The sequence below is a fragment of the Myotis myotis genome, unplaced genomic scaffold (assembly GCF_014108235.1).
Source record: "Myotis myotis isolate mMyoMyo1 unplaced genomic scaffold, mMyoMyo1.p scaffold_m19_p_6, whole genome shotgun sequence".
In the NCBI taxonomy this organism is placed as follows: domain Eukaryota; kingdom Metazoa; phylum Chordata; class Mammalia; order Chiroptera; family Vespertilionidae; genus Myotis; species Myotis myotis.
Window position 1 is genome coordinate 62,478,552 of NW_023416368.1, and position 25,039 is coordinate 62,503,590.

The 25,039-nt window shown below is 36.7% G+C and overlaps 1 protein-coding gene across 1 annotated transcript in view; it reads left to right on the forward strand.

Moving 5' to 3' along the window:
* FSTL5 (follistatin like 5) overlaps nucleotides 1–25,039 on the forward strand; it is a 602,839-nt gene that overhangs the window by 107,646 nt on the left and 470,154 nt on the right. Inside the window, exon 3 of the mRNA XM_036315585.1 lies at nucleotides 625–658. Coding sequence (XP_036171478.1) covers nucleotides 625–658 — 34 coding nt within the window. The remainder of the gene's footprint in view (nucleotides 1–624; nucleotides 659–25,039) is intronic.

Consider the following 25,039-nt stretch of genomic DNA (forward strand, 5'->3'; position numbering starts at 1 on the left):
TTAAAAACTGAACACAAGCTAATTCTTTTGGAGTTGCCTGGTAACTAATAAGGAGTATGTCAAATTGAAAGACAGGTCTGACTGAAGCAGCCCTTGAATAAGTAATGGAATTTGTTGTCAACTTTAGCGTCAGAGAGTGAGATAGGGACCAAGTCTAAGTTAAATTGAAGGAAAGACAGTTGAAATGTCCTTTGTGTTTTTTAGTGAAGTCTCCACTGTTTGCTCTTAAACTCTTCCCCTCACCAACAACTTATGATTAATGTAGAGATGTTGAAGGCAAATTCTGAACACATCATTCATAATGTTTGAATTAAATGGAATAGCCTAAGGCATTGAGAGGCATGACAAGCTATTTTTTATTCATTAACCATTTATTCATTTATTTATACATTTATATTCATATAATGTATTGGGTTCTTAGAGAAATTTATGTCCACTAAGAATGATTACTACTCTAATAAAAGATTTGGCATAAGTATTTGTTAAGGTGAGAATTGTATTACAATCACTCCTGGGTATATGTACAACAAAACATTTAGACAAGTCTTTAATTATATTAATGCTTTATAGCAGGCTGTTGAACACATATATACAGATTTTGATCTACTTCTGTTTTAATTCCAGCAGGAAAAAAGTCAAGAAAGTTCAAGAATCAAAGGTAAGGAATAATTGTTTTAAGATTATAGTCTCATAAATTTATGTAAGCATAGGAGAAGAACTATAAAAGATTTGATGATTCTTTGGAAATTTAGTTAAAATTGGGAAACGGAATTCATCTTCAATGTGGTTTTAAAACCATTGTAAACCGTTTGGGGAAACTTTAACACAATTTTCTGCGTTCCCTCATTTGTTCTCATGGAATTCCTCCATCGAGCATTGTCCATAAGAGTTGGTGTTCTGTCACATCCATGATTTAGCAGATGAACTTTTTCGAATATATTTCATGGACAACCAATTATTTAGTCACTGCTGTCTCTTTTTATTTTCTATTCGTGCACCAGTGGGGTCCCTCAGCCTGGCCTGTGGTATCGGGCAGATACCAGCTCTCCGACATCCCCTGAGGGGTTCTGGATTGTGAGAGAGCACAGGCCAGGCCAAGGGACCCCACTGGTGCACGATTGTGGCTGGGGAGGGACGCGGGAGGTTGGCCAGCCGGGGAGGGACCATGGGAGGGCTCCAGGGCGTGTCCAACCCATCTCGCTCAGTCCCAATTGGCAGGACCCCAGCAGCAAGCTAGCCTAACGGTCGGAGTGTCTGCCCCCTGCTGGTCAGTGCACGTCATAGCGAGCAATTGAGCAGCCTTAGCATATCATTAGCATATTACACTTTGATTGGTTGAAAGGATGACTAAACACTTAGCATATTAGGCTTTTAATATATAGGATTAAAAAGCAAGAAAATACTTATGTCTAAATTAAAATCAGTGATAGTTTTTAGTGTGGCATAGTCAACTCTAGTCAGACATAGGGAGACATGTTTCACCAGAAAGACATTGTTAAGTTTTGAAGTTTGGCCATTGAGCTAATAAATGATTCTAGGAAGATAGTAATCTTACCTGACTGTTTGTGTTGTTTTTCAGCAAACTATAGCTAGGTTTGTTATTTTATATGTGAAATTATTACACTTATTTATCCCCGAAACACTCATATTAACTCAAAGTTTTATGCTTTTGTGTTGCAAAAGGGAATTTCTGTTCCAAGATGTGCTGGATGGTGTGCATTTAAATTCTATAAGCATTGTAAGCATACTGAGCGCACATCTTCCTTCTCATGAAACATCCTAGTGTTTTAGGTGAATCTTAAATCACATTTATAATTCTGTTATATTGAAACAGGTTTAGTGTAGCTTTCTTCTTGATGCTTTATTGCCTTGGGGTACATAAATCATACCATCCTAAGTAGTGGAAATTATTTTCCAACTGCTGTCTAGGAACATGTTTTCTTTTATAATGTAACACAATTTTTAAGATGATGCTTGTCACTGCTTTTACTGTTACTGGCTGACACATGGTTTTGAACTGTCACACTATGGCTTCTAGAGTACTGTATTCTAAGTCAGAGATGCATGGCCACATCAGGACTTGTTGCTTAGCTCTACTTAAAAGAACTCTACAGTTTTGACAGTTTATAGGAATCATCTGGAATGTTATCTTACGGGAAATTATGGATAACCCATTAAAATGTTTTTGAATATCAATATTAAGAGACATTTAAGCCATTGAATCTATAGTTTACCCATTGGTAGATGACAAAAATTCTGAAAATCAAATATTGTACCTTTCTTGATAACTAATTTTTGAAATGTAAGCTATGTCTTCATGTGATGTTCGTAACCAATTATCAGTTAGGGAATTTCAGGCCTTTCTGACAAATTGGAAATCTCATTTGGCAGATCTTGTTTATTACATTACCAGGTATGCCTACAGAGGAAGTCTTTAATCTTCTAATTTCCTGGGTTCTATGCTTTTTTTCTGATATGACAACAATCGCAACCTCATAATACTCATAACTTAGAATTACATTAACACCAAAGCACTCTAATGAAAATAGAACCCTCTTTTCTCCATGCATTAGAGATGTTTATTGAAATATTTTGAAACTTTCAATTGTATCTTTAATTATTTGACATTCACACAAGTTCTTATTCTAAAATTATTTTGAAATACCATTGAAATTCATATTTTATATATTCCAAGATTACATTTACATGAAATTTACCTGATAAAATGAATTTTTATTCAATAGTTAATATGCTATTGGTTTCTCAATTGATTTTTGTGCTTCAATTGCCTATTTTTAGATGAGTTAAAGCCTAATATATTTAGTACATAATTTTGAGGTTTACAGTATTTTGATATCCTTCCATGAAGTTCATTGAAGATAATAGCAGAGAAGTGAAGACAGTCCTACAGTTTTGAAAAAGGATCAACTATTTAGGAAGTCATATTTCACAATGTTCTTCAGTGACACTATGGCTATGTTAAAATAGGATACATTATGCTTTTAATATTGATTGGAAATTTTATAAGTATTACTAGGAATTAATTTCCTTTGAAGAATAGTTCTAATATAAGGATCCCCAAAAATCAATCTCTCCCAATATTATTCAGGGGACTATTTTAATTTGTGATTTCTTTATTCATGTATATTTAAGATAATCATTCTACAGTTCTCAGTGATGAAATAATAACATTTTAAGAAAATGGCTTAAAATTCTGTCACCTTAGTTGAGTTTTTAATTTTCCAAAATAGTTTAAAATATTTACTACAATCAGAAGGATAATATCATCGTGGAGAGTTTGCATATGGTTATGCTGTAGCAAGCTCCTAAAATATCAGCTTTCCCCTTGCTCAGTTGAAAAAAAAAGTTACTTAACTTTGCATTCAGTTGAAAGACCCAGCTGCATTCATCACACAATTTTTCCCTTCTCTCTTTCAAGTGGACATTCTTCACTCTTCCCATTCAAAAATAATAAAAATAAAGCACATTCCTCTTTCATTCCTAGCTATATTTTGGGTAAGTCTCTAAAAATTAGGTCAGGTAGCTAGTTGGGAATAGTGAGTGGATAGGAATGGACTGTCAAATTCTTATTTCTAAAAGCCATTGGACATATTACATTAACAAATGAAAGTATTATGTAAAGCTAAAAGATGGTAAGTCATATATATGAGCCCTCTATTAGACTCTTTGTCTAATTGTTTCCATGTCTTTATGTTTAAGAAATAAAATATAGCTGGTACAATAAGTAATACCTGAAATGGAAATTCTTACTGTTATATGAAATTGAGTTACTATATTTTTAACAGATTACAATGTTATACATTATGAATGTTAAGTTCCTTGGCATTTCAATTTAGAAAACTATTGCTGAGGCAAACTGCCGGGGTCCAACCCCAGCAGGTTCAGGGGTTCCCAAAGGCGTAGACGGAGTCGGCGAAGAAGGAAGGACACGGAGACAGCGTTCAGTTGATCAGCAGCCTAGCCAGGATCTCTAGCCAGGATCTCCAGCCAAGTTCTGGTCTGGATCTCCAGCGAAGTTCTGCTGTTTATTGTCTTGTTACATCCGTATTTATACCAGTTGATTTTAATCCCTGTCAATTTCTATTACAAAGGTTAGGGCGTTTCTTATCTCCATTCCAGGGAGTAAAGATTATGTAGCTTAAGCATGATTGTTTGTAGTTAAAGTGATTAACTACCCGCCTGGCACTAAGTTAAGGAGTTTCATCCCCTCCCTAACTTCAGGGAAAAATCCCTACCTGGGGAAACAACCTTTCTTGGAGAGGTGACCTTGGTTAAAACACATAGCGCTAAGGGGAGCAAACATATTAAGAACAGTATGCTATATACGCCAGGTCCCTTGAAACATATGCTGTGCAGATGTTTCTATCCTGCAGCGACTGTGTCAAGCAGCAAGGATGGACCGGCTTCCGGCAAATTCCCCCTTTTTTATTTTTTAAATGATCACGCATGCAAATCAGTGGCCACCTCTCAGATTGGGCCATTTAAGTCTCGGAAGAAGAGTGGCAAGCAATGATAGTGAGCATAGCTATAAACATAGTGGATGGAGCGCAGAAGGAGCCCCATTCCTGTAGAAGGTTGCCAGCCTCTTCAGTCAAGGGATTTCAGCTGTCCTCAAGTTGTTGGTTTGATTGTCTTTGTTGGTCTGGCTAGCGGGCGGCGTCACTGGCGACAGGCTTCCCAAAGCGTCAGCAAGTTGAAGGGCTGCATCAAAGGGTCCATCAGGGCCGTGGTTGATGGTGGTGTCAATGTCCGAGGAGGAGTAAGCTGTGCCCTCTGGATCCAGCTGATATGGAAAATGGAGGGTAGTAGAAAAAGAAGAGAAAGCAAAAGAACTACAAGGCATGGAAGTGTTTAGAAAAAAGAGGGAGAAGAAAGGGAAGAAGGCAGCATCCTGACACAGCCCTTTCCTTCAGCTTCCCCTTTCCCTGTGGTCCCAGGTAGAAATGGGAAACAAGTCCTGTTGCAGTGAGAGGGCAGCTGCTGTCAGCCAGTCTCTGTCTTTACCTGGGTCCCGATCTGAGCTGGGCATGGGAAGCAGGAAGCAGCCATGGGGACAGGAGACCTTCCTCAGAAGGGGCGAGTGTTCAAGCCCCTGCACCATTGGGGAGGGGGGTCTGTGCCCCACCTTTGTTGCACCCCAAGTTTTCTCCTACTGGCCCCCAACTGTGCCTGTCTTAGGTTGCCCCACCCTGTGGAGTCTTACCCGTCGTTGACTACCAGCCATCTCTGGGCCAAGTAGGGTGATGTGAGGTTCAGTTTTGTCTCCTTGATAGCCTATGTCCCTCTGGCCTCCATGCCCAGAAACTGCCTTTGGATTCCCTCGCCTGCTGGCGGGGCTCTGGCATTGATCATAGGGAACTCAGGTTTCTTCTCTAGAGAGGGCCCAGCTTACGCCATTGGGCCAGAGACAGATCCATGGTACCAGCCACCATGAGGCTTCAACCTCAGCATGAACAGAGAGCTCAGGCAACAGCTATGGGCAATTGGATTGTAAGAAGAGGGTCCCTCTTGGCACAAGGGTAAGAGGCGTAGGTGACCTTGGTTAAAACACATAGCGCTAAGGGGAGCAAACATATTAAGAACAGTATGCTATATACGCCAGGTCCCTTGAAACATATGCTGTGCAGATGTTTCTATCCTGCAGCAACTATGTCAAGCAGCAAGGATGGACCGGCTTCCGGCAGCAAACAATTGTTTGCAGGATTTGTGAAAAATGCGGGGTTGTCTATCGCATTCCATAGTTAGAATCCTTAGGAAGTCCAAGTACTTTAAAAAAAGAAAATTCACCTTTAGAAAATGTCAACAAAAGGATTGATAGTTTTATTTATTTGTTTGCTTTGGTAAACAATAATTCTAAATAAACCCAAGATAAGTGTACTTATGGCAGATTTGTGAAAATTATTCTTAAAAAACAATTAAATGTTGTAAAAGAACGTGAGAGCAATAATTTAGAGTTTTTACCTTAACAATTGCATTATATCAGAACAATTCTATTTTTTACTCTATTTATTTTATTAAAAACATACTTTGTAAATTAAATGAGGGCAAAATGTATTCTATGAGTTATTATTGATTACCTTGAAGAAAAAAAAAAGGGCCAATATAGTATATGTACAACTTAATAACATATGACTAACTGGAAAGTCTTTAATTAGAATATGAGTATCTCAAATACTTCAATCCATTTTACTATACACCTAACTTAACAATAGGAATATAAATTCATTGTTGAGTAACTAATTAATTAGAAATATAATTCTCAATTATTATGAAGACATTGTCAGACTTTTCTGATTTTATTAGCTGACATCTGTTCCATTTATGGTCTTTTACTGTTAAAATATGGTAACATTTCCTCATGCAAGTGATGTTTTGTGAATTTTTGTGGTAATGTGAGTTTTTAAAAAATTCATATTTTCAAATTTTGAAAGTCACTAAATATAATATTACTTGGATAGTAATTGATACTTTGGCAGACTTTCAAAAATATAACAATTTATACCCTAGCTGGTTTGGCTCAGTGGATAGAATGTTGGCCTGCAGACTGAGGGTCCCAGGTTCAATTCCAGTCAAGAGCACATGCCAGGGTTGTGGGCTCCAGCCCCAGTAGGGGGCATGCAGGAGGCAGCTGATCAATGATTCCCTCTCATCACTGATGTTTCTATCTCTCTCTCCCCTTCCCTTCCTCTTTGAAATCAATAGAAATTAATATATATTAATTGTTATTATATGTATATATATAACAATTTATGTTATCAAGTATAACTCCATAAAGTAAGAGTAAATTAATAGAATTATATTCACTGGGCATAATCTAAATGATGTCTCCGAATGCCTTATTCAGTAACTTTTAAGTAGTATGGATTTCATTGAAAGTAATAACTTTTCTCTGAGAATTAAGGTAATATTTATTATCCATTATTTAAATTTTTATTTTAAAACTTGGCACGATTTTAGATGATCCTGATGCATGTCTTTATGCTGCAGCAAACAGGAAGACAAGCATCCTCCTCTGCCTAGTGATGCTATTCTCACTCACCTGAAGAGGTTTCACAAAGAATCTGAATGTGTTTTTCACTTGTGCCGAGAAGGGCTCAATTTACATTATGCCAAACACATCATTGTTCTCCCTGCATTTTGTATATATTCTCTAGTTTTCCAAAGCATACCATTAAATCATCTCCAATGGGTCACTTACAGGGATGGGCAAAGGTAGAATTAAGGTTGTTCGTTTGGAAAGACAGGCAGGTTCTGATTATGACAATAACTTTAATTCTGTTTCTCAGACACACAATTGTAAAACTACTTTTGCCAATCCCCATATTTTGTTTTCAGGGTGATTAATTGTGAAGCTTACTTCACACCAGGAGGCAGTGCTATCTAAAATAAATGAAGGCATAATAGGTTTGGTGATTTGGGGAAAACCCAGAATAACTGGATTTTTTCTCTGAATAAATAATAATTTAATACTGTGTGTAATATCAAATGAATATTGTTTGTTGGCTTTTCTTTAAATAATTCAATTGTTTCTTACCTGCACTGCTCAATAGTGATCTTCCTTCAATCAACATAGAATATATTTATTCTAGACTTTTAACAGAGCTAAAATTGTTTCCAAAATGTTTTCTAAAAATTTCAAAAGCTTTCTCCTGAAACAATTGAATGCCATGTTTCAAAAAATGTCAAGTATTATTAACCAATAGGTGTTTGATGGCATCATTTATTTTGCTTTACAAAATAACTTCACTTGCAGTGGTTAGTCTGTATGATACAGCAGTTCTTGAAATGGTCATGTGGAAATTACATTTTTTTTTTGTCACAAGTTCCTATTTTACCTGCCAATAAAAAATTAAATGGTTTACGAGTTTTCCCTTTTTGTTTTGTGTCCCCAAGCACTTTCAACATAAAATTTGACTATATTAAAGAAAATATATTTAGTTGCTTTTTAAATAAATATTTCTGCCTTTTAATCAAAGTTCTTAAGGTAACATTTAATGTAATCGTATTTAAGTATTTTGTAAGTTATTTGAATTTTTTGAAGTATGAAGGATATACATTTTCTATAGCAAGGATTTGTGACTGTAAGTAGTATTATATTTAGTGACTTAATATGAGACAAAGTAGATGTACATTTGTGCTACTCTGATGAATTAGTTAACTTGGAATTTTACCCATTATGTCAAAGATAAAATAATTTCACTTTTAAATAATTGCAGGATACATTTCATACTTTAAAAAATTGATTTCAGAAGAGAAGGGAGGGGGAGAGAGAGAGAGATAGAAACATCAATGATGAGAGGGAATCATTGGTCTCGCTGCCTCATGCAAGCCCCCACTGGGAGTTGGGTTGAGCCCACAATCCTGGCAGTGTGCCTTGACTGGAATAGAATTGTGACCTCGTGGTTCATAGGTTGATGCTCAACCACCAAGCCACACTAGCTAGTGTGTATTTCATACTTGTAACTCATTATATGGGTAACAATCTGTTTAATTGCTTAGATGATAAGATGTGTTTTTACTGGAAAATTTTATATCATTCTAAATTTAATATCATTGTTTCTTAAGTTACTGGTACATGGAATCCTTATTCATTGGATATTGGAAAGTAAGAGAAAAATGGTTACATACGGACTGTGGTATTGCAAAAATCTCTATCTAATCCTCTGGTGAGGGTTACCTTTGCTTTATTAAACATATCTATTGTATTTTTTAAATGTATCTTGATTGTTGAAAGTATTACAGATATCCCCTTTGTTGACCCCCTCCATCCCATATGCACTTCCATCCCCAAGCCTTTACCACACTATTGTCTTTGTCCATTGGCTGTGCATACATGCATATAATTTCCCCAGTTAATCTCTCCCCACCCACCCACCCCCACCTTTCCTCTCAGATTTTTTAGTCTGTTCCATGTTTCTGGATCTATTTTGTTCACCAGTTTATTTTGTTCATTAGATTCCATGTATGAGTGAGATCATGTGATACTTGTCTTTCCCTGACTGCCTTATTTCCCTTAGCATAATATTCTGCCGGTCACTCCATGCTGTCTCAAAAGGGTATGAGATGCTAACCAAGGATCTCTTTCCCTCCATTATTCCCCTTTCAGGAAACAGCTGTTCTTGTTCAAAGCACTAGAGTTCCACTGAGAAGCACTAATTTATATAACACTTCTCAAGATATATCATAGGGTGTGGACTCAGCATGCTTAGGCTCCATTTTTTTTTATCCCCACTTAAGAATTCAATCTCCTTTTATCACTTATAATCTGAATATAATAAAGCACAAAATTCTGTTTTAAGGATTAAATGATAAAAAGTATGTGATCCTCTGAGTAGAATGAAAACTCTTGGTTTATGTGAGTTTTATTTCAATATGCTTTGAAATATCTGCAACCATTTTTAATACATCTATGGTAGAAACATATTTATGAAAAAATAAGCTTTAATTTCATGAAATGTTAATATCAGAGGCCAAGACATGTTGACTTTCTTTCTTTCTTTCTTTCTTTCTTTCTTTCTTTCTTTCTTTCTTTCTTTCTTTCTTTCTTTCTTTCTTTCTTTCTTTCTTTCTTTCTTTCATTCCTTCCTTCCTTCCTTCCTTCCTTCCTTCCTTCTTTCTTTCTTTCTGTTGATTTTACTTTGCCTCATCATTTTGCATATTTCTAGGTTATAATCCACATTATTTTCTAAACTTGAAGACATCTGACCTACTGATATTAGATAAGCTTGAGGTGTTTGCATATTTATTCTTATGCTCACATTATTCTTATTATGCTCCTATCATGATGTATGCAGCTTCACAAAACAAAGGCTATAATACGATGTAGTGGACGTTGCTTTGAACATAAACATATGGAAGACTAGTACACATTAGTGTAGTGATATCCTCATCTGTATAAAATGTGTGTAATTATAGTCCCTTCTTGATAGGTTTGTTTTGTGATTAAATGCAGAGAACATGGCAAAAATTATGCGGTATCTGATATTTTACTCTTTTCACAACCTAGCAAGTGAGCCTCATAGTTGCCTGGATACTGGCAAAAGACATGAGGCTCCCATGTCAGAGACAAAAAAGATTATTACTCATAGCTATAGCAGTAAGGAGTGTACCAGCATTTGTGGCAATTCCCACAGGATTATGGGAAGAGGGCCAGATGATACCTGCCTATGAAGCAGTTTGCATTATAAGATAGGACCACTCCCCTCCCTCCACCCACTCAGCTTAAGGAATGAATTATTTTCTTCTTCTTTTTTTTTTAATCTGAACAATAAAGATTTATTTATTTATTTTTTTAGGACCTATCTCAATTTATTTATTTATTTTTTATTTTATTTTTTTACTTTATTGCTTACAGTATTACAAAAAGTATTACATATGTCTCCTTTTTTTTCCCCCCCGCCCATGACAATCCCCTGGCCTCCCCTAACCCCCAGTGTCTTATGTCCATTGGTTATGCTTATATGCATGCATACAAGTCCTTTGGTTGATCTCTTACCCACTCCCCTCCTGCCCTCCCACCCTCCCTGGCCTTCCTGCTGTAGTTTGACAGTCTGTTCGAGGCAGCTCTGCCTCTGTATCTATTTTTGTTCATAAGTTTATAATGGTCTTTATTATCCAGAAATGAGTGACATCATGTGGTATTTTTCCTTCATTGACTGGCTTATTTCACTTAGCAAAATGCTCTCCAGTTCCATCCATGCTGTTGCAAATGGTAAGAGTTCCTTCTTTTTTTATAGCAGCATAGTATTCCATCGTGTAGATGTACCACCCTTGTCTAATCCATTCATCTACAGATGGGCACTTAGGCTGTTTCCAGATCTTAGCTATGGTGAATTGTGCTGCTATGAACATAGGGGTGCATATATCCTTTCTGCTTGGTGTTTCTGATTTCCTGGGATATATTTCTAGAAGTGGGATCACAGGGTCAAATGGGAGTTCCATTTGTAGTTTTTTGAGGAAACTCCATACTGTCTTCCATAGTGGCTGTACCAGTCTGCATTCCCACCAGCAGTGCACAAGTGTTCCTTTTTCTCCACATCCTCTCCAGCACTTGTCGTTTGTTGATTTGTTGATGATAGCCAGTCTGACAGGTGTGAGATGGTACCTCATTGTTGTTTTGATTTGCATCTCTCGGATGATTAGTGACTTTGAGCATGTTTTCATATGTCTCTTGGCTTTCTGAATGTCCTCTTTTGAAAGGTGTCTATTTAGATCCTTTACCCATTTTTTTGATTGGATTGTTTATCTTCCTTTTGTTAAGTTGTATGAGTTCCCTATAAATTTTGGAGATTAGGCCCTTATCAGATATGACATTGGCAAATATGTTTTCCCACACAGTGGGTTTTCTTGTTGTTTTGTTGATGGTTTCTTTTGCTGTGCAGAAGCTTTTCATTTTGATGTAGTCCCATTTGTTTATTTTCTCTTTAGTTTCCAATGCCCTAGGAGCTGTATCGGTGAAGAAATTGCTTCGGCATATGTCTGAGATTTTGTTGCCTTTGGATTTTTCTAGTATTGTATGGTTTCCCGTTGTATATTTAAGTCCTTTATCCATTTTGAGTTTATTTTTGTGTATGGTGTAAGTTGGTGGTCTAGTTTCATTTTCTTGCATGTATCTGTCCAATTTTCCCAGCACCATTTATTGAAGAGACTATTTTGACTCCATTGTATGTTCTTGCCTCCTTTGTCAAATATTAATTGAACTTATTGGTTGGGGCTGATTTCTGGGCTCTCTATTCTATTCCATTGATCTATATGCCTATTCTTGTGCCAGTACCAGGCAGTTTTGAGAACAGTGGCTTTGTAATACAGCTTGATATCTGGTATTGAGATCCCACCTACTTTGTTCTTTCTCAGGATTGCTGCAGCTATTCGGGGTCGTTTTTTATTCCAGATGAATTTTTGGAGAGTTCGTTCTAGGTCTGTGAAATATGCCGTTGGTATTTTAATGGGAAGTGCGTTGAATTTATAGATTGCTTTGGGCAGTATGGACATTTTAATGATGTTGATTCCACCAATCCAAGAACATGGTATGTTTTTCCATCTCTTTATGTCTTCCTCTATCTCTTTTTTCAACGTCCTGTAGTTTTCTGAGTAGAGGTCTTTTACGTCTTTAGTTAAGTTTATTCCTAGGTATCTTAATTTTTTTGGTGCGATGGTAAATGGGATTGCTTTTTTAGTCTCTCTTTCTGCACATTCACTATTGTTGTATAGAAATGCCATAGATTTCTTGGCGTTAATTTTGTATCCTGCTACATTGCCGATTTCTTTAATTAAGTCTAATAGTTTATTGATGGAGTCTTTAGGGTTTTTTAAGTATAATATCTTGTCATCTGCAAATAAGGACAGTTTTACTTCTTCTTTTCCAATTTGGATGCCTTTTATTTCTTCTTCTTGTCTAATTGCAATGGCTAATACTTCCAGTACTATGTCGAACAGGAGTGGTGAGAGTGGGCATCCCTGTCTTGTTCCTGTTCTTAGGGGAAATGGTGTTAGTTTTTGTCCATTGAGTATGTTGTTGGCTGTGGATTTGTCATATATGGCTTTTATTATGTTGAGGTATGATCCTTCAATTCCCACCTTGCTGAGAGTTTTTATCAAAAATGGGTGTTGAATTTTGTCAAATGCTTTTTCTGCATCAATTGATATGACTATGTGGTTTTTTTCTTTCAATTTGTTTATGTGATGTATCACGTTTATTGATTTGTGGATATTGTACCATCCTTGCATCCCTGGGATAAATCCTACTTGGTCATGGTGTATGATCTTTCTGATGTACTGCTGGATCCGATTTGCTAAGATTTTGTTGAGGATTTTGGCATCTATGTTCATGAGGGATATTGGCCTGTAATTCTCTTTCATTGTGTTGTCTTTACCTGGTTTTGGTATTAGGGTGATGCTGGCTTCATAGAATGTGCTTGGAAGTGTTCCTTCCTCTTGGATTTTTTGTAGTAGTCTGAGGAGGATAGGTTTTAGTTCTTCCTTGAATGTTTGGTAAAACTCCCCTGTGAAGCTGTCTGGTCCTGGGCTTTTGTTTGCTGGAAGCTTTTTGATGACTGCTAAAATTTCTTCCATAGTTATTGGCCTATTGAGATTTTTAGATTCTTCCTGATCAAGTTTTGGAATGTTGTATTTTTCTAGGAATATGTCCATTTCCTCCAGGTTGTCTAGTTTGTTGGAGTAGAGTTGTCCATAGTATTTTTTAATAGTCATTTGTATTTCTGTGGGATCTGTTGTTATTTCGCCTCTATCATTTCTGATTTTGTTGATTTGGGTCCTTTCTCTTTGTTTCTTGGTGAGCCTGGCTAGAGGTTTGTCAATCTTGTTTATCCTTTCAAAGAACCAGCTCTTTGTTTCATTGATTTTCTGTATTGTTTTTTTGGTCTCTATGTCATTTATTTCTGCTCTAATCTTTATCATCTCCTTCCTTCTGCTCACTCTGGGCTTTTCTTGTTGCTCTCTTTCTAATTCTTTGAGCTGTAGATTTAGATGATTTACTACCATTTTTCCTTGTTTGTTGAGATAGGCCTGTAGAGCTATAAACTTCCCTCTCAGGACTGCTTTCATTGCGTCCCAAAGGTTTTGGATTGTTGTGTTTTCATTGTCATTAGTTTCCAGGATGTTTTTAATTTCTTCTTTGATCTCATTGGTAACCCAATCAATATTTAATAACGTGCTATTCAGCTTCCAAGTGTTTGAGTATTTTGAGTTGTTTTTGTTGTAGTTTATTTCTAATATTATGGCCTTGTGGTCTGAGAAGATGCTTGGTATGATTTCAGTCTTCTTGAATTTGGGGAGACTTTGTTTGTGACCCAATATGTGGTCTATTTTTGAAGATGTCCCATGAGCACTTGAGATGAACGTATATTTTGTGGCTTTGGCGTGAAGTGTTCTGAAGATGCCAATTAAGTCCATCTGATCTAGTGAGTCATTTAGGATTGCTGTTTCTTTGCTGAGTTTTTGTCTAGCGGATTTATCCAGTGATGTCAGTGGTGTATTAAAGTCCCCTACTATGATTGTATTGTTGTCGATCTCTCCCCTGATATCTTCTAGGAGTTTTCTTATGTATGTGAGTGCTCCTGCATTGGGTGCATATATGTTTATCAGGGTTATATCCTCTTGTTGTATTGATCCCTTTAGTATTATGAAGTGGCCTTTCTTATCTCTTGTTATGGCCTTCACTTTGAGGTCTGTTTTGTCTGATATAAGTATTGCTACCCCAGGTTTTTTTCCATTTCCATTTGCCTGAATGATATTTTTCCATCCCTTCACTTTCAGTCTGTCTGAGTCCCTTCTAATGAGGTGGGTCTCTTGTAGACAGCAAATATATGGGTCATGTTTTTTTATCCATTCAGCCACTCGATGTCTTTTGATTGGACCATTTAGTCCATTTACGTTTAAAATTATTATTGAAAGGTACTTGTTTGTAGCCATTCTATTTTTGTGTGTGGCTGTTTTCTTTCTGGGCTTGTTAGTTCTTCTTTTTACACTAGTCCCTTTAGCATTTCTTGCATTGCTGGCTTGGTGGTGATAAACTCCCTTAGCCTTTTTTTGTCTGTGAAGCTTCTTATTTCCCCTTCAATTTTGAATGATAGCCTTGCTGGATAGAGTGTTCTTGGATTCAGTCCTTTGCTTTGCATCACTTTGTAAATTTCTGTCCATTCTTTTCTGGCCTGATGTGTTTCTGTTGAGAAATCATTTGATAATCTGATGGGAGATCCTTTGTAGGTAACTCTCTGCTTCTCTCTTGCAGCCTTTAAGATTCTGTCTTTGTCTTGTACATTTGCCATCGTTATTATGACGTGTCTTGGTGTGGGTCTTTTGGGGTTCATCTTGCCTGGGACTCTCTGTACTTGTGTAACTTTTTTCTTCCCCATATCAGGGAAGTTTTCTGACATTATTTCTTCAAATAGATTTTCTAATCCTTGCTGCTCTTCTTGTCCTTCTTGCTGCCCTATTATGCGTATGTTACTGTGTTTCATGTTGTCCCGAAGCTCCCTTAGGCTCTCCTCCTGCTTCTTAATTCTTTTCTCCAGTTGCTGTTCAGATTGAGCTTGTTTCTCTGCCTTATCTTCTAATTCACTAATTCGGTCCTCTGCTTCTTCTAGTCTGCTGTTGAAACTTTCCATGGTGTTTTTGATTGTAGCTATATCACTTTTCATTTCTTCCTGATTCTTGCATAGGTTGTTGATTTTCTCATCCATCTGGTGAATGAATTGTACAACCATTATTCTGAATTCTTTTTCTGTCATGTTGCATGCTTCAACTTCATTAATGTCCTTTCTTGGTGACTCCTCATTGTCTTTTCTCTGGGTGTTGTTTCATCTCTTCATTCTGATTATCTCCCGATGGTTCAAACGTCGAGTTGCTTGGGCCTGGGCCATGTGCAGTGGGAGCCTCCCACCACCCTAGTGTCACTGAAGAGCTCTGACACTAAGATGTGTGGTTGTTGTGGGTTGGTGGGAACCAGGCTCGCTCAGAGTCAGTGTTGTCAGCGCTCAATGTGGCCTCGTACGTGCCCTTAGAATCAGGGACCCTGCCTGCACCGTGCTGAAACAGAGACCCCCCTGAAGCGTGGTGAAAACCATAGCTCCCTAGCGTGCGCCAGGAGTCAGAGTTCCCCAGAATCCAGTATCAGAGTCTCTGTTGCTTCGCACGACCTTGCCTTGAGAATCAGGGTCCCTGTGTGCCCTTGCACCAGGAATTGGAGTTACTGGCTCTTAGTATGAATGCACAGGAAATCAGGATCTCAGGCGCAGGTGAAAAGAAACACAGTCAAGTCACTGGTGCTTGGTGCTGCCACCTGCCCAGAGAATCGTGGTCCCTGGGCCTGTGATATGTGGGATAAATTCCCGGTGTTCGCGCGTTTGCTCCCAGCCCAGGGCTCAGAAGCCGGCAGTGCGGGTAGGCTCAGTTCCTGGGGTTCGCGCGTTTGCTCCCAGCCCAGGGCTCAGAAGCTGGCAGTGCGAGTAGGATCAGTTCCAAGGTGCTCTCACACTTCCAGGCTAAAGTTCCTGGAGCGCTGAGGCCCTGGCAAGGGGTGGGTCTATCAGTTAGTTACTCTGGCGCTGCCCACAAGCCTGCGGGAAGGGGGGATGGGCTCTGTTACTCATGGATCTGCCGCGGGGATATCTGAACTTTTGGTGTCCGCAGGTCTGTAGCTGTGGTCACAGGTCTCTGTCCCCAGTGGCTGCAGGGTCCTGGTATGCGTCTGCGATCAGACTGGGTGGTGCTGAGGCCAGGATAGTAGTCTCAAGCAGCTCTGTTTCCCAAGATGGCGTGGTCGCTGTGCCTGTGCTGGCCTCCCAGGAGTGTCCGCACAAGGAGCGGGACTCCGCCGCCTAAGACTGCCCGGTTTAGCAGCCCCTAAGAAGACCTGCAGAATCTAACTGTCCCTAGCTCATACACACACACCACACGCGTCCACACCCTCCTCTATCACTTCCTTGCGCTCTCACACTCTCTCCCTCCCTACCTTCCTGCTGGTCGCCATTTTGGAAGTCTCGAATTATTTTCTAATGAACAGGAAACACATTTTCCCTGTCCTGATAACTTTTTAATTTTATTTTATTGATTTCAGAGAGGAAGGGAGAGGGAGAGAGAGAGAGAGAAACATCAATGATGAGAGAGAATCATTGATTGGCTGCCTCGTACACACCCCCTGGATCCAGTCCACAACCTAGGCATGTGCCCTTGACCGCAATCGAACCAGGGACCCTTCAGTCCACAGGCTGATGCTCTATTCACTGAGAAAACCTGCTAGGGCCAGAAAACTTTTCTTTTTTACATTTGCTCTATTACAAAGCTATTTGGCCCTTGCTTCAGAGGGAGGCATTTTTTTCTGTCTTCCAATGATATTAACTATACAGAATCCCTGAAAAGAAAGCCTGGGATTAAAAAACAACAACATTCATTGTTTCTTGTCTTAAGACTTGCAGAAATGCAAGCGACCCATGGAGATTTGTCTCTCAGAACACTTAGAATAGTAGGGGAACAACAACAAAATAATACCTTCTCAGTAAACATTTATAATTGCCACCACTCCACCACCATAACCACAACCAGAATCAGAGAGTGTTTTTTCCTAGCTTATCCTTGGAGGTGCAAGTGAAATTAGAATAAAGCATCTGTAGGCTTCTCCTGTTCATGGCCTCAAGTTAATGTTTCATGGAAGGGGAGATGTTTCTAATTTTGCTTCTATGGTAAAAGAGCAATAAATATACAACATATAGATAGATGCAGAGAGAAAGACATAATTTCTTTTCTTTCTATAATGTTAATGTGTAGTCATTTGAAAAGTCAAATAAATTCAGAGAGTTAAAAAGATTAATTGTAGCAATTCACAATTTCTGTCTAATTAATAAGTGCCAGGCCCTATGTAAGGCACTTCACTTGATTTATCTTGATTTTATATATGAATATTTAACATTTATGAGCACTTCTTTATTGCCAGTTTTTCCACTAAGTGCTTCCCATGCCTTATCTTATATAATCCTTAGAAGAATTTTACTTATACAAAAAAAGAGTAAATTTTACTGTCAATCTTTTTAAAGAGCTGGGTAAAAATAGGTTTATAGTGGTTCATATGGAAAATAATACGACAATTAATAAATAAGAATACAAGAATAGACTTTGTGTTTCATGCTCACGACTATTAGCCTACTTTTGCCAATACCTTTATATTAACAATCATTACTCTTTGGGCATATGTGAATTTTTAATAAATGTATATGCATATATTTCTGCAAAAAAATGTCAGTATTCTTTTCTTGGAAATGTTTATGGATATCATTGGTTCTCAAATATTCACTCAACAACCATTTCAAACACCATTAGCATGCTTCCTCTTTATAGACTTTTTCTGGAGTTGTCATTTAAAAGTTACATTCCCAGATTCCCCTGCAGCTAGACTTCTGGATATGTTTTAGGTTTCTCCTATCAGATTCAAGCAAGCATGTCTTTTATGAAATTCTTTTTGGAAAACAAGTACAGTTTTGGGAAAAGAAAATTTCTTTCTTGGATAATAGCAGCAAGACAGTGTAGATCTGAATCCAACAACTAGGGTAACAGCTTCCTTATGCAGTCTGTCCTGATAATGGCAGAAGCAGTAAACTCTTTGATATTCCAGTCTGTGGTGTGGTTTTTTTGTTGTTTCTAAGAGCAGAGTATACAGCCCTTTTATTCAATACCATGAGTTACTTTCTATTTCTTTTAATAGGTATCCTTTACTTAAATAGTGCACATTCTATTATTTGTAACAAAGAGCTGCCATCCATCCATTCTGGGACTACCAGGGAGAAGGATCGGGTATGGAAGAAGTAAGCAGCCAAGGGATTACCAAAGACCTGTGTAGCAGATCTTTGGGAAAGAGTCTAGGAAGGACACATACCTGCAAGGCTGGTGCAGACAAGGACAGCCTGGAGGTACCAGGTGTTGAGCTCAAATTATAGAGCAAACACAGGTGGTGTTCAGCCACATGTTACAGCTTGCAAGTATAGCAGTAGGACATTCTTAAGTCTACTAGTCCTGAGGCCCTGAACCTAACTGTCCCCTATACCTGGGCTCCTGAGCATTAAAGAGAAAAAAACAACGTGATATAGAAAAATGTTAGTTACATGCAAATAAGTGGTTAGAATAAGATGGGACTTGGAGACATTGTAGAAAATAGGTCTACCTTTCATCTACCTTTCATCTAGCGCGAATATTCCACCTTTGTGTGGAAATTACCTAAAAATTGGTACAGCGGTCTGGTAGGGTTTTAAGATGCAGTGATGATTCCTACAGTCACTTATTCAAACTTTTGTGTTGAGCATCCGTTATGTTCCAAATACAATTGTAGGCACTGGAGATATAGTAGTGGTCACAACAGGAAAAAATATTCTGCCTTCCTGGAATCTTAGACCGGAGCTCCTAGAAAATCTGTCCACACCATAGGATACCAGCTGTTTACCAAAACCAGTGAAAATCCCAAAAGAGCGCACACAGATTTTCTTCTCTTCCTCCTTTGACTATCCCCTTTTTGTACTTTACGTAGGCTCCGGTCTGAAATATAGGGTGAGACACTAGTAGTAAAGGGTGGTGGAGGCAAGAGAGTTAACAGAACTGATCAATTAGAATCATCCTGAGAAAAGGACAAACTACCACTCTAAGAAGTTAAACTGCTGCTAGCTCTAATTTTCAGGATATAATTCTCAGAAAAACCGAATAGGAAAGGACTCCATGTCATGTATTGTCCCTATTTGGTCTTCATCAACATTTTATCCTCTCAGGGCAATGGAGCGCATTGCTTTCATAGGGAGACTAAGAACACAGAGGTCCAGTTTAAGGTTTACCTCAAAAGGCATAGGTAGTTTTCTTGATTTTCAATATAGTAATCCTACTTCTTTATTATTTAAATTGCTCTCCTCTCACAGGCATGGTACACATTATTATTCCACGGTAATTTTTAATAAATGGTGTTTTAAGTTTCGCCTTTAAAAGAATCTTGGTATGGAGGTTATTGTGTAAATTATATATGATGTTAAAATATTATAAATTGTACAGTATATGTTATAGTATATAATATATATTGCGTAAATAAAATATAATCACAATATTAAATGATTATATATGTGATTTACTTTCTGTTTGTGTATTTTTGTTTATGTTTGTTGTAAAGGCTCAGAAGAAGAGCTAATATTTATCAACATATCCATTTATTTACTTTCCTTCTTTGGCTTAGCATATCTTCTTAAAAACTCTGAGAAGTAGGCACAATTTTATATGTAAGGAAATGAATCTTGAAGGTTAGTAAGTAACTAACCCAAGATTACACAGCTAATAAATGCCTAAAGCTAAATTTAAAATAAACTTATTGCTTTCACTTGGACTTGTAATTTTCAGAACTTTCTCTATGAATCCTAGTGCATGTGAAATATTTCTCTTTTTTGAATAAGTCTATATATATAAGAAGATATTCATTGTTTGGAACTGCATAGTAACCAATGTAAATGACGTGCCAATTGCAAAATGGAAAAGTTCTGCCTTCTCAACAATTGAATAAATAGGTTAGTTATTTAAATGTCAGAATCAAAATGAAAAAATCATGCTTGCCTAGCAGGTATGGCTCAGTGGTTGGGCGTTGAACCATAAACCAGGTCGTGGTTCCATTTTGGTCAGAGCACATGCCAAGGTTGTGGGCTCAATCCCCAGTGCAGGTCATGCAGGAGGCAGCCAATCAATGATTCTCTCTCATCATTGATGTTTCTGTCCCTTTCTCCCTCTCTCTTCCTCTCTCTGAAATCAATAAAAAGTATATATTTTCAAAGTTAATGCTTCATAGCTAATAAAAATGGGAACAAATTAAAAACTTTAAGTGGGATTAAAAACTTCAGCCTTTGCCCTAAAATAAAGAACTTAATTGCTCTATGATTTAAACCATTGAAAGATTAATTTTATTTTCAACACAAATTAGAAAGTAAAATAAATGAAATTAAAACATTATATTGAGTCTTATAAATGGCCTGGTAATCATTTGGTTCAATAGGCAAAGGGCACAAGATAAATATGTGTGGAAAAAGCATAATTTTTCATTAAAACACTTTTTAAATTTGTTATTTAACGGGAAATATTGTCTTTCTTTTCTGCCTGGTTAAACAGAATCAATTAGACATGTGATAAGTTAATCTGCCTGTGTTAAATACTGCCTTTGATATTCACAAGCTATGTAACTGTAGGCAAGTTATACCATTATTTTGAGCCACAATTTTCTCTGCTCTGAGTGAGAGACAACCAATAGCATCCATGTAATTGAGCTGTTGTGAGGACTAACTATGATTACATATAGAAGGGTTTGGAACAGGTTCATTACTATTTGACATGTGAATTAAGGTTTGGGGAATTATTTGATAACTGTATCGTGAATTATCTTGGATAAGATCAGAAAGATATCTGAGTAAGGAGAAGGATACCCTTCAATGTCAATATCATTCACAGCACTAAACTTAATTGTCTATTTTTATAAATATTGGACATAGTTTTGATTAAACAGATTTACCTTAAATTCATTTTGTTCCACAACCAAAGTGATTAGCTTTATCCACAGTGTGAGTTTATGCACAGGACATGTGTCTCATGACCCTGGTTAATCAAGAGATAAATGTGCAGTGTTACTTACTGAAATTGGAAACAAAAATACATGAATCATATATTTTTTCACTTATTTATAAATTTTCTCATTTACAATGTTGGTATTTTTTTGGGGGGTGAGAGTCAAATACGATAATATATGAGAAATACTGAGCATATTACCTTGAATCATATAGGTATTCATAGAATGTTAATTAATTATAATCAAATTTCTGTTTATAAATATATGCAGATTTTTGTATAGGTACACCTATATATGCTAATATTATATAGAATATTAAATATTATATGCAATTCATAATACTTTCTATAAATGTATATATGAAATATATTTAAAATAAATGTACACATCTTCTTACATCCTTGGATATGTAAATTAAGTTACTTTTCACCTTTCAAAAAGCTACTATGTTTATAAAACACATACACAGTCAACCAGTTTCTTTATAGTTATCCTTTAAGAAATGTATTCGGAACAGGTGCATTGGCAGGTGTGTTGTTCATAAAAAGTATTTAAAAATGTTTGTGAATAAATGAAGAATAAGCTAGAAAACATATTTAGTTACAAAAGTGTCATTATACCTTCACATGAAAGCAATTAATGCAGTCCAGGAAGAATTATTTAGACTAATTCCAAGTAGAAATGTGAAACATTTTTTCACAAAATTAATTATTTTACCTGTGTTCTATATTTTAACAATAGCAAAGACTTGCCCTTTGAGTCATCTTTTTATATGCATAATCTAGAAATACAATATGGTGAAGTCTATTATTAATTTTTACATTTATTGCTGTACATAAAAATTTTATTTAATATTAAGACTTAAGGATTGCAATGTGGAAACATATATTTTCATTATGAATTAAACATGAATTAGTATCTGGATCATATGCTATGTTTAGATAATCTTCTAATGAAAATATACATAAATTCTGATCAGTACAAACTGTTTTTATTTCATAAGAAGCTTTAAGGATTATACATGTATTACCAAAATTCCATTTTCACAGTTGAGGAAAAATGTGTGCCATATTGTAAAAATACCAAATTTTAGATTCAGAGAGAAAAGTTTTTAAATGCTGACTGACAAAGTCAATTTTACAGGCCAAAATAACTTGAGGAACATAATTAAAGGGTAGAGAACCAACAATAGGATATGTTTTAAATCTTTGATTAGGATAAAACTATTTAGATATTTGTGGATTAATCACTCTCAAAAGATTCCTAACTTTATCCTGGTATTATTGGCTTAGAGAGTTTGCATTAAGAACACAGTGAAGGCATTAGGTCTGCTGTGAGTTCTTCAAGTCATTATCGCTCATACTTTGAGTGTGTCAGATCTTGAATAATATGTCTACATGGTGTTTTTTAGGCTATAATGGAAAATAACTTCTATTGTTTTATTTTCCCACTCTTTTTAGAAAAGTCATTGATAACCTGTTTATAAAGTTGGTCTCTTTCCTTCTCTACTATATAAAAGAAAATCTATTTCTTAGATCCAAATGCCTTTCTCCTCTTAACATCCTTATGTTCCTGTCCATGCTTTTGTTTTTAAGGTTTTAGATTCAGTATATTGTTCTGTGTCTGTCAAATATATCTAGTGTTCAAACCAATCTTGTGCACCTTCACTTTCTTGGCTTAGGTAATCCCCTCCAGGAGATCCTGCCATTTAGCCACAGCATAGACTGAATCTGTCACCAGCCCATCTGCTTTCTTGACATACGTCTCTTCTATGCTGTGCTTTTATTATGGTCTCAGTTCCACAAATTTACCTAACACATTCTCTCAAGGCACAGGAAATTTTTGTATAGCTAACTAAATGTAACTTCATCACCTAAACTTATTCTGTTACTTTTTAAATCTCAGGCTTGTGGACTGACTCCATGAATTCAAGCCTATTTCTTCCACTGTTTCCTCTTTAGCTTTGAATGCAAATTGAAAATTGAAGCATCAAACCTAAGCCTGACAATAATAATTTAAAACCAGAACCTCTTTAGTATTATGTAGGGTGCTTGGAATCCAGCTGCCTCGAAGTATAAAAGCCATTCCCTGTAGCCAAGGTTGAAAATCAAAATGCAAATGACACAGAACTAGTCAGCTCTTTAAAGTCTCAAATGTAGGTATATAGGAAGATTCCATTTTCCATAAAATTGGACTCTTGCTTTAGTTAAATCTGATGACTCAGGTCTGGGCAGTTCATTGGCAGCCTCCACACTTGCCTGAGATAGTGCAAGTCAAGCTACCTCCGAATGCACTGAGAAACCGGTTTCCCGAGGATTGCCCCTAGGAGGCTTTTGAGTGTGCTATGAAATTTCTGCCCACAAACAGTGCATTTTGGTTTCTGAGATTCACATGGCTTCTATTTTGTTTAAATCCAAGATGCCAAGTGCCATTGCCAAGATCAGAACACTTTTGCTTAAGGCCTGCTGTTTGCAAACCTATCTTTATATCTCTTTTAAAAATTGCCCGTAGACAATTCCTTCCTATGCTGCAGTGACCAGCCAAGGCAGAAAAATAAATCACTAATGTTGGAGTTAAGGCGTTATGACAACCTAAAATTCATTTACATGGCCTAAACTAAGCCTTTCCAAAAAAAAAAAAAAAAGACTCTTGCTTAGTAATTCCTGAAGTAGAGCCATGTGCCATGATCCTGACCTATAAAACCTAAATCATGGGAAGTGGAGAAGAATCTTTTATTTATACAAAAAAAAATATAAAGGAATTAAGCAGAACAAGGACACTGTTGTGTTTTGTTCTTCCCCTAATTCAACTCTCACATTAGTCCTGCCTCCTCCGGAGGGCGGAATGCAGACGGGAGAGGTATGTGTTATACTACTGCAGTTTCTCCAAGTGGAAGGGAAGGTCAGGAAAGGCACAAGCTTTCTCCACTTCATCTTTATTCCTTGATCTTCAAGACTCTTATTCCCCAAATCTCAGGAGAACTATTCTAGTGGTCACAGGGAATGTTTGAACTATAATAGATACTGGTGAAGCTTTTCTGAGAGGTTCCGTTGTACTGAGTGAAAGTTATAATACTATAGTTCCAATGAAATATAATACTGTACAGACGAAGGGGTGGGAGCATGATTCTGGAAAAAAGCCTATAAACCCTCAGTTTAATAATATTAAACACTCATATATGTGCTACTCATTTGAAATGCATTTGCTGTATCTAAATGTCTTATCTAATTTATGTAAAAGATAAAATAAAGCTATCTATGTAACTTTCAAGTTTTGCCAAATGGGAATTTTTCTACCAAAATTCCTTAGTAGAATAGGATTAAAATGTATATGCTTCGGACTATTTCTTTTTAATTAATATTTTGCCACAGATTTTATATGAAGAAATAAATGGAATATTTTTAGCTATGACTGAAATAAAATTTGGGTCACGTTGTTTCATTTTTAACTGTGATATTTTTTGTTTTCGCTAATAGTGCTTATTTACTTGAAGAAGCTAGATATTTAAAATTGTATCAACATACCCAAAATTACATCAATGCAAGACAGTCAAGTGTTGTTAACCTGAAGAGTTGGAATAATGCTTATTAAAACTCAATACTTTCACCTTTGCAAAATCATCAAGATTCCTGTGTGTAGCATCTTCTCAGGATAAATATATTTTTATTGCCTTAACCTGGAAGGTGATATTGGAATTTACATTTAACTTCAGTCTGCTCCCTTCCAGAGATACCCCCACTGAGAGTTCATGCAAGTTGCGTATCCATATTTGATGTGCACTAGGTCCTGCATTCCTGGTTATTGCCTTCAAACCAGGTGCATCACATAGGGACTTAGAGTCTAAGTCTATATATTTTATATATATATAAAATACACATGGAAAGGAATATTGTAACAGAATAAACAAGACACTAGAAATAACAAATAGCAGAA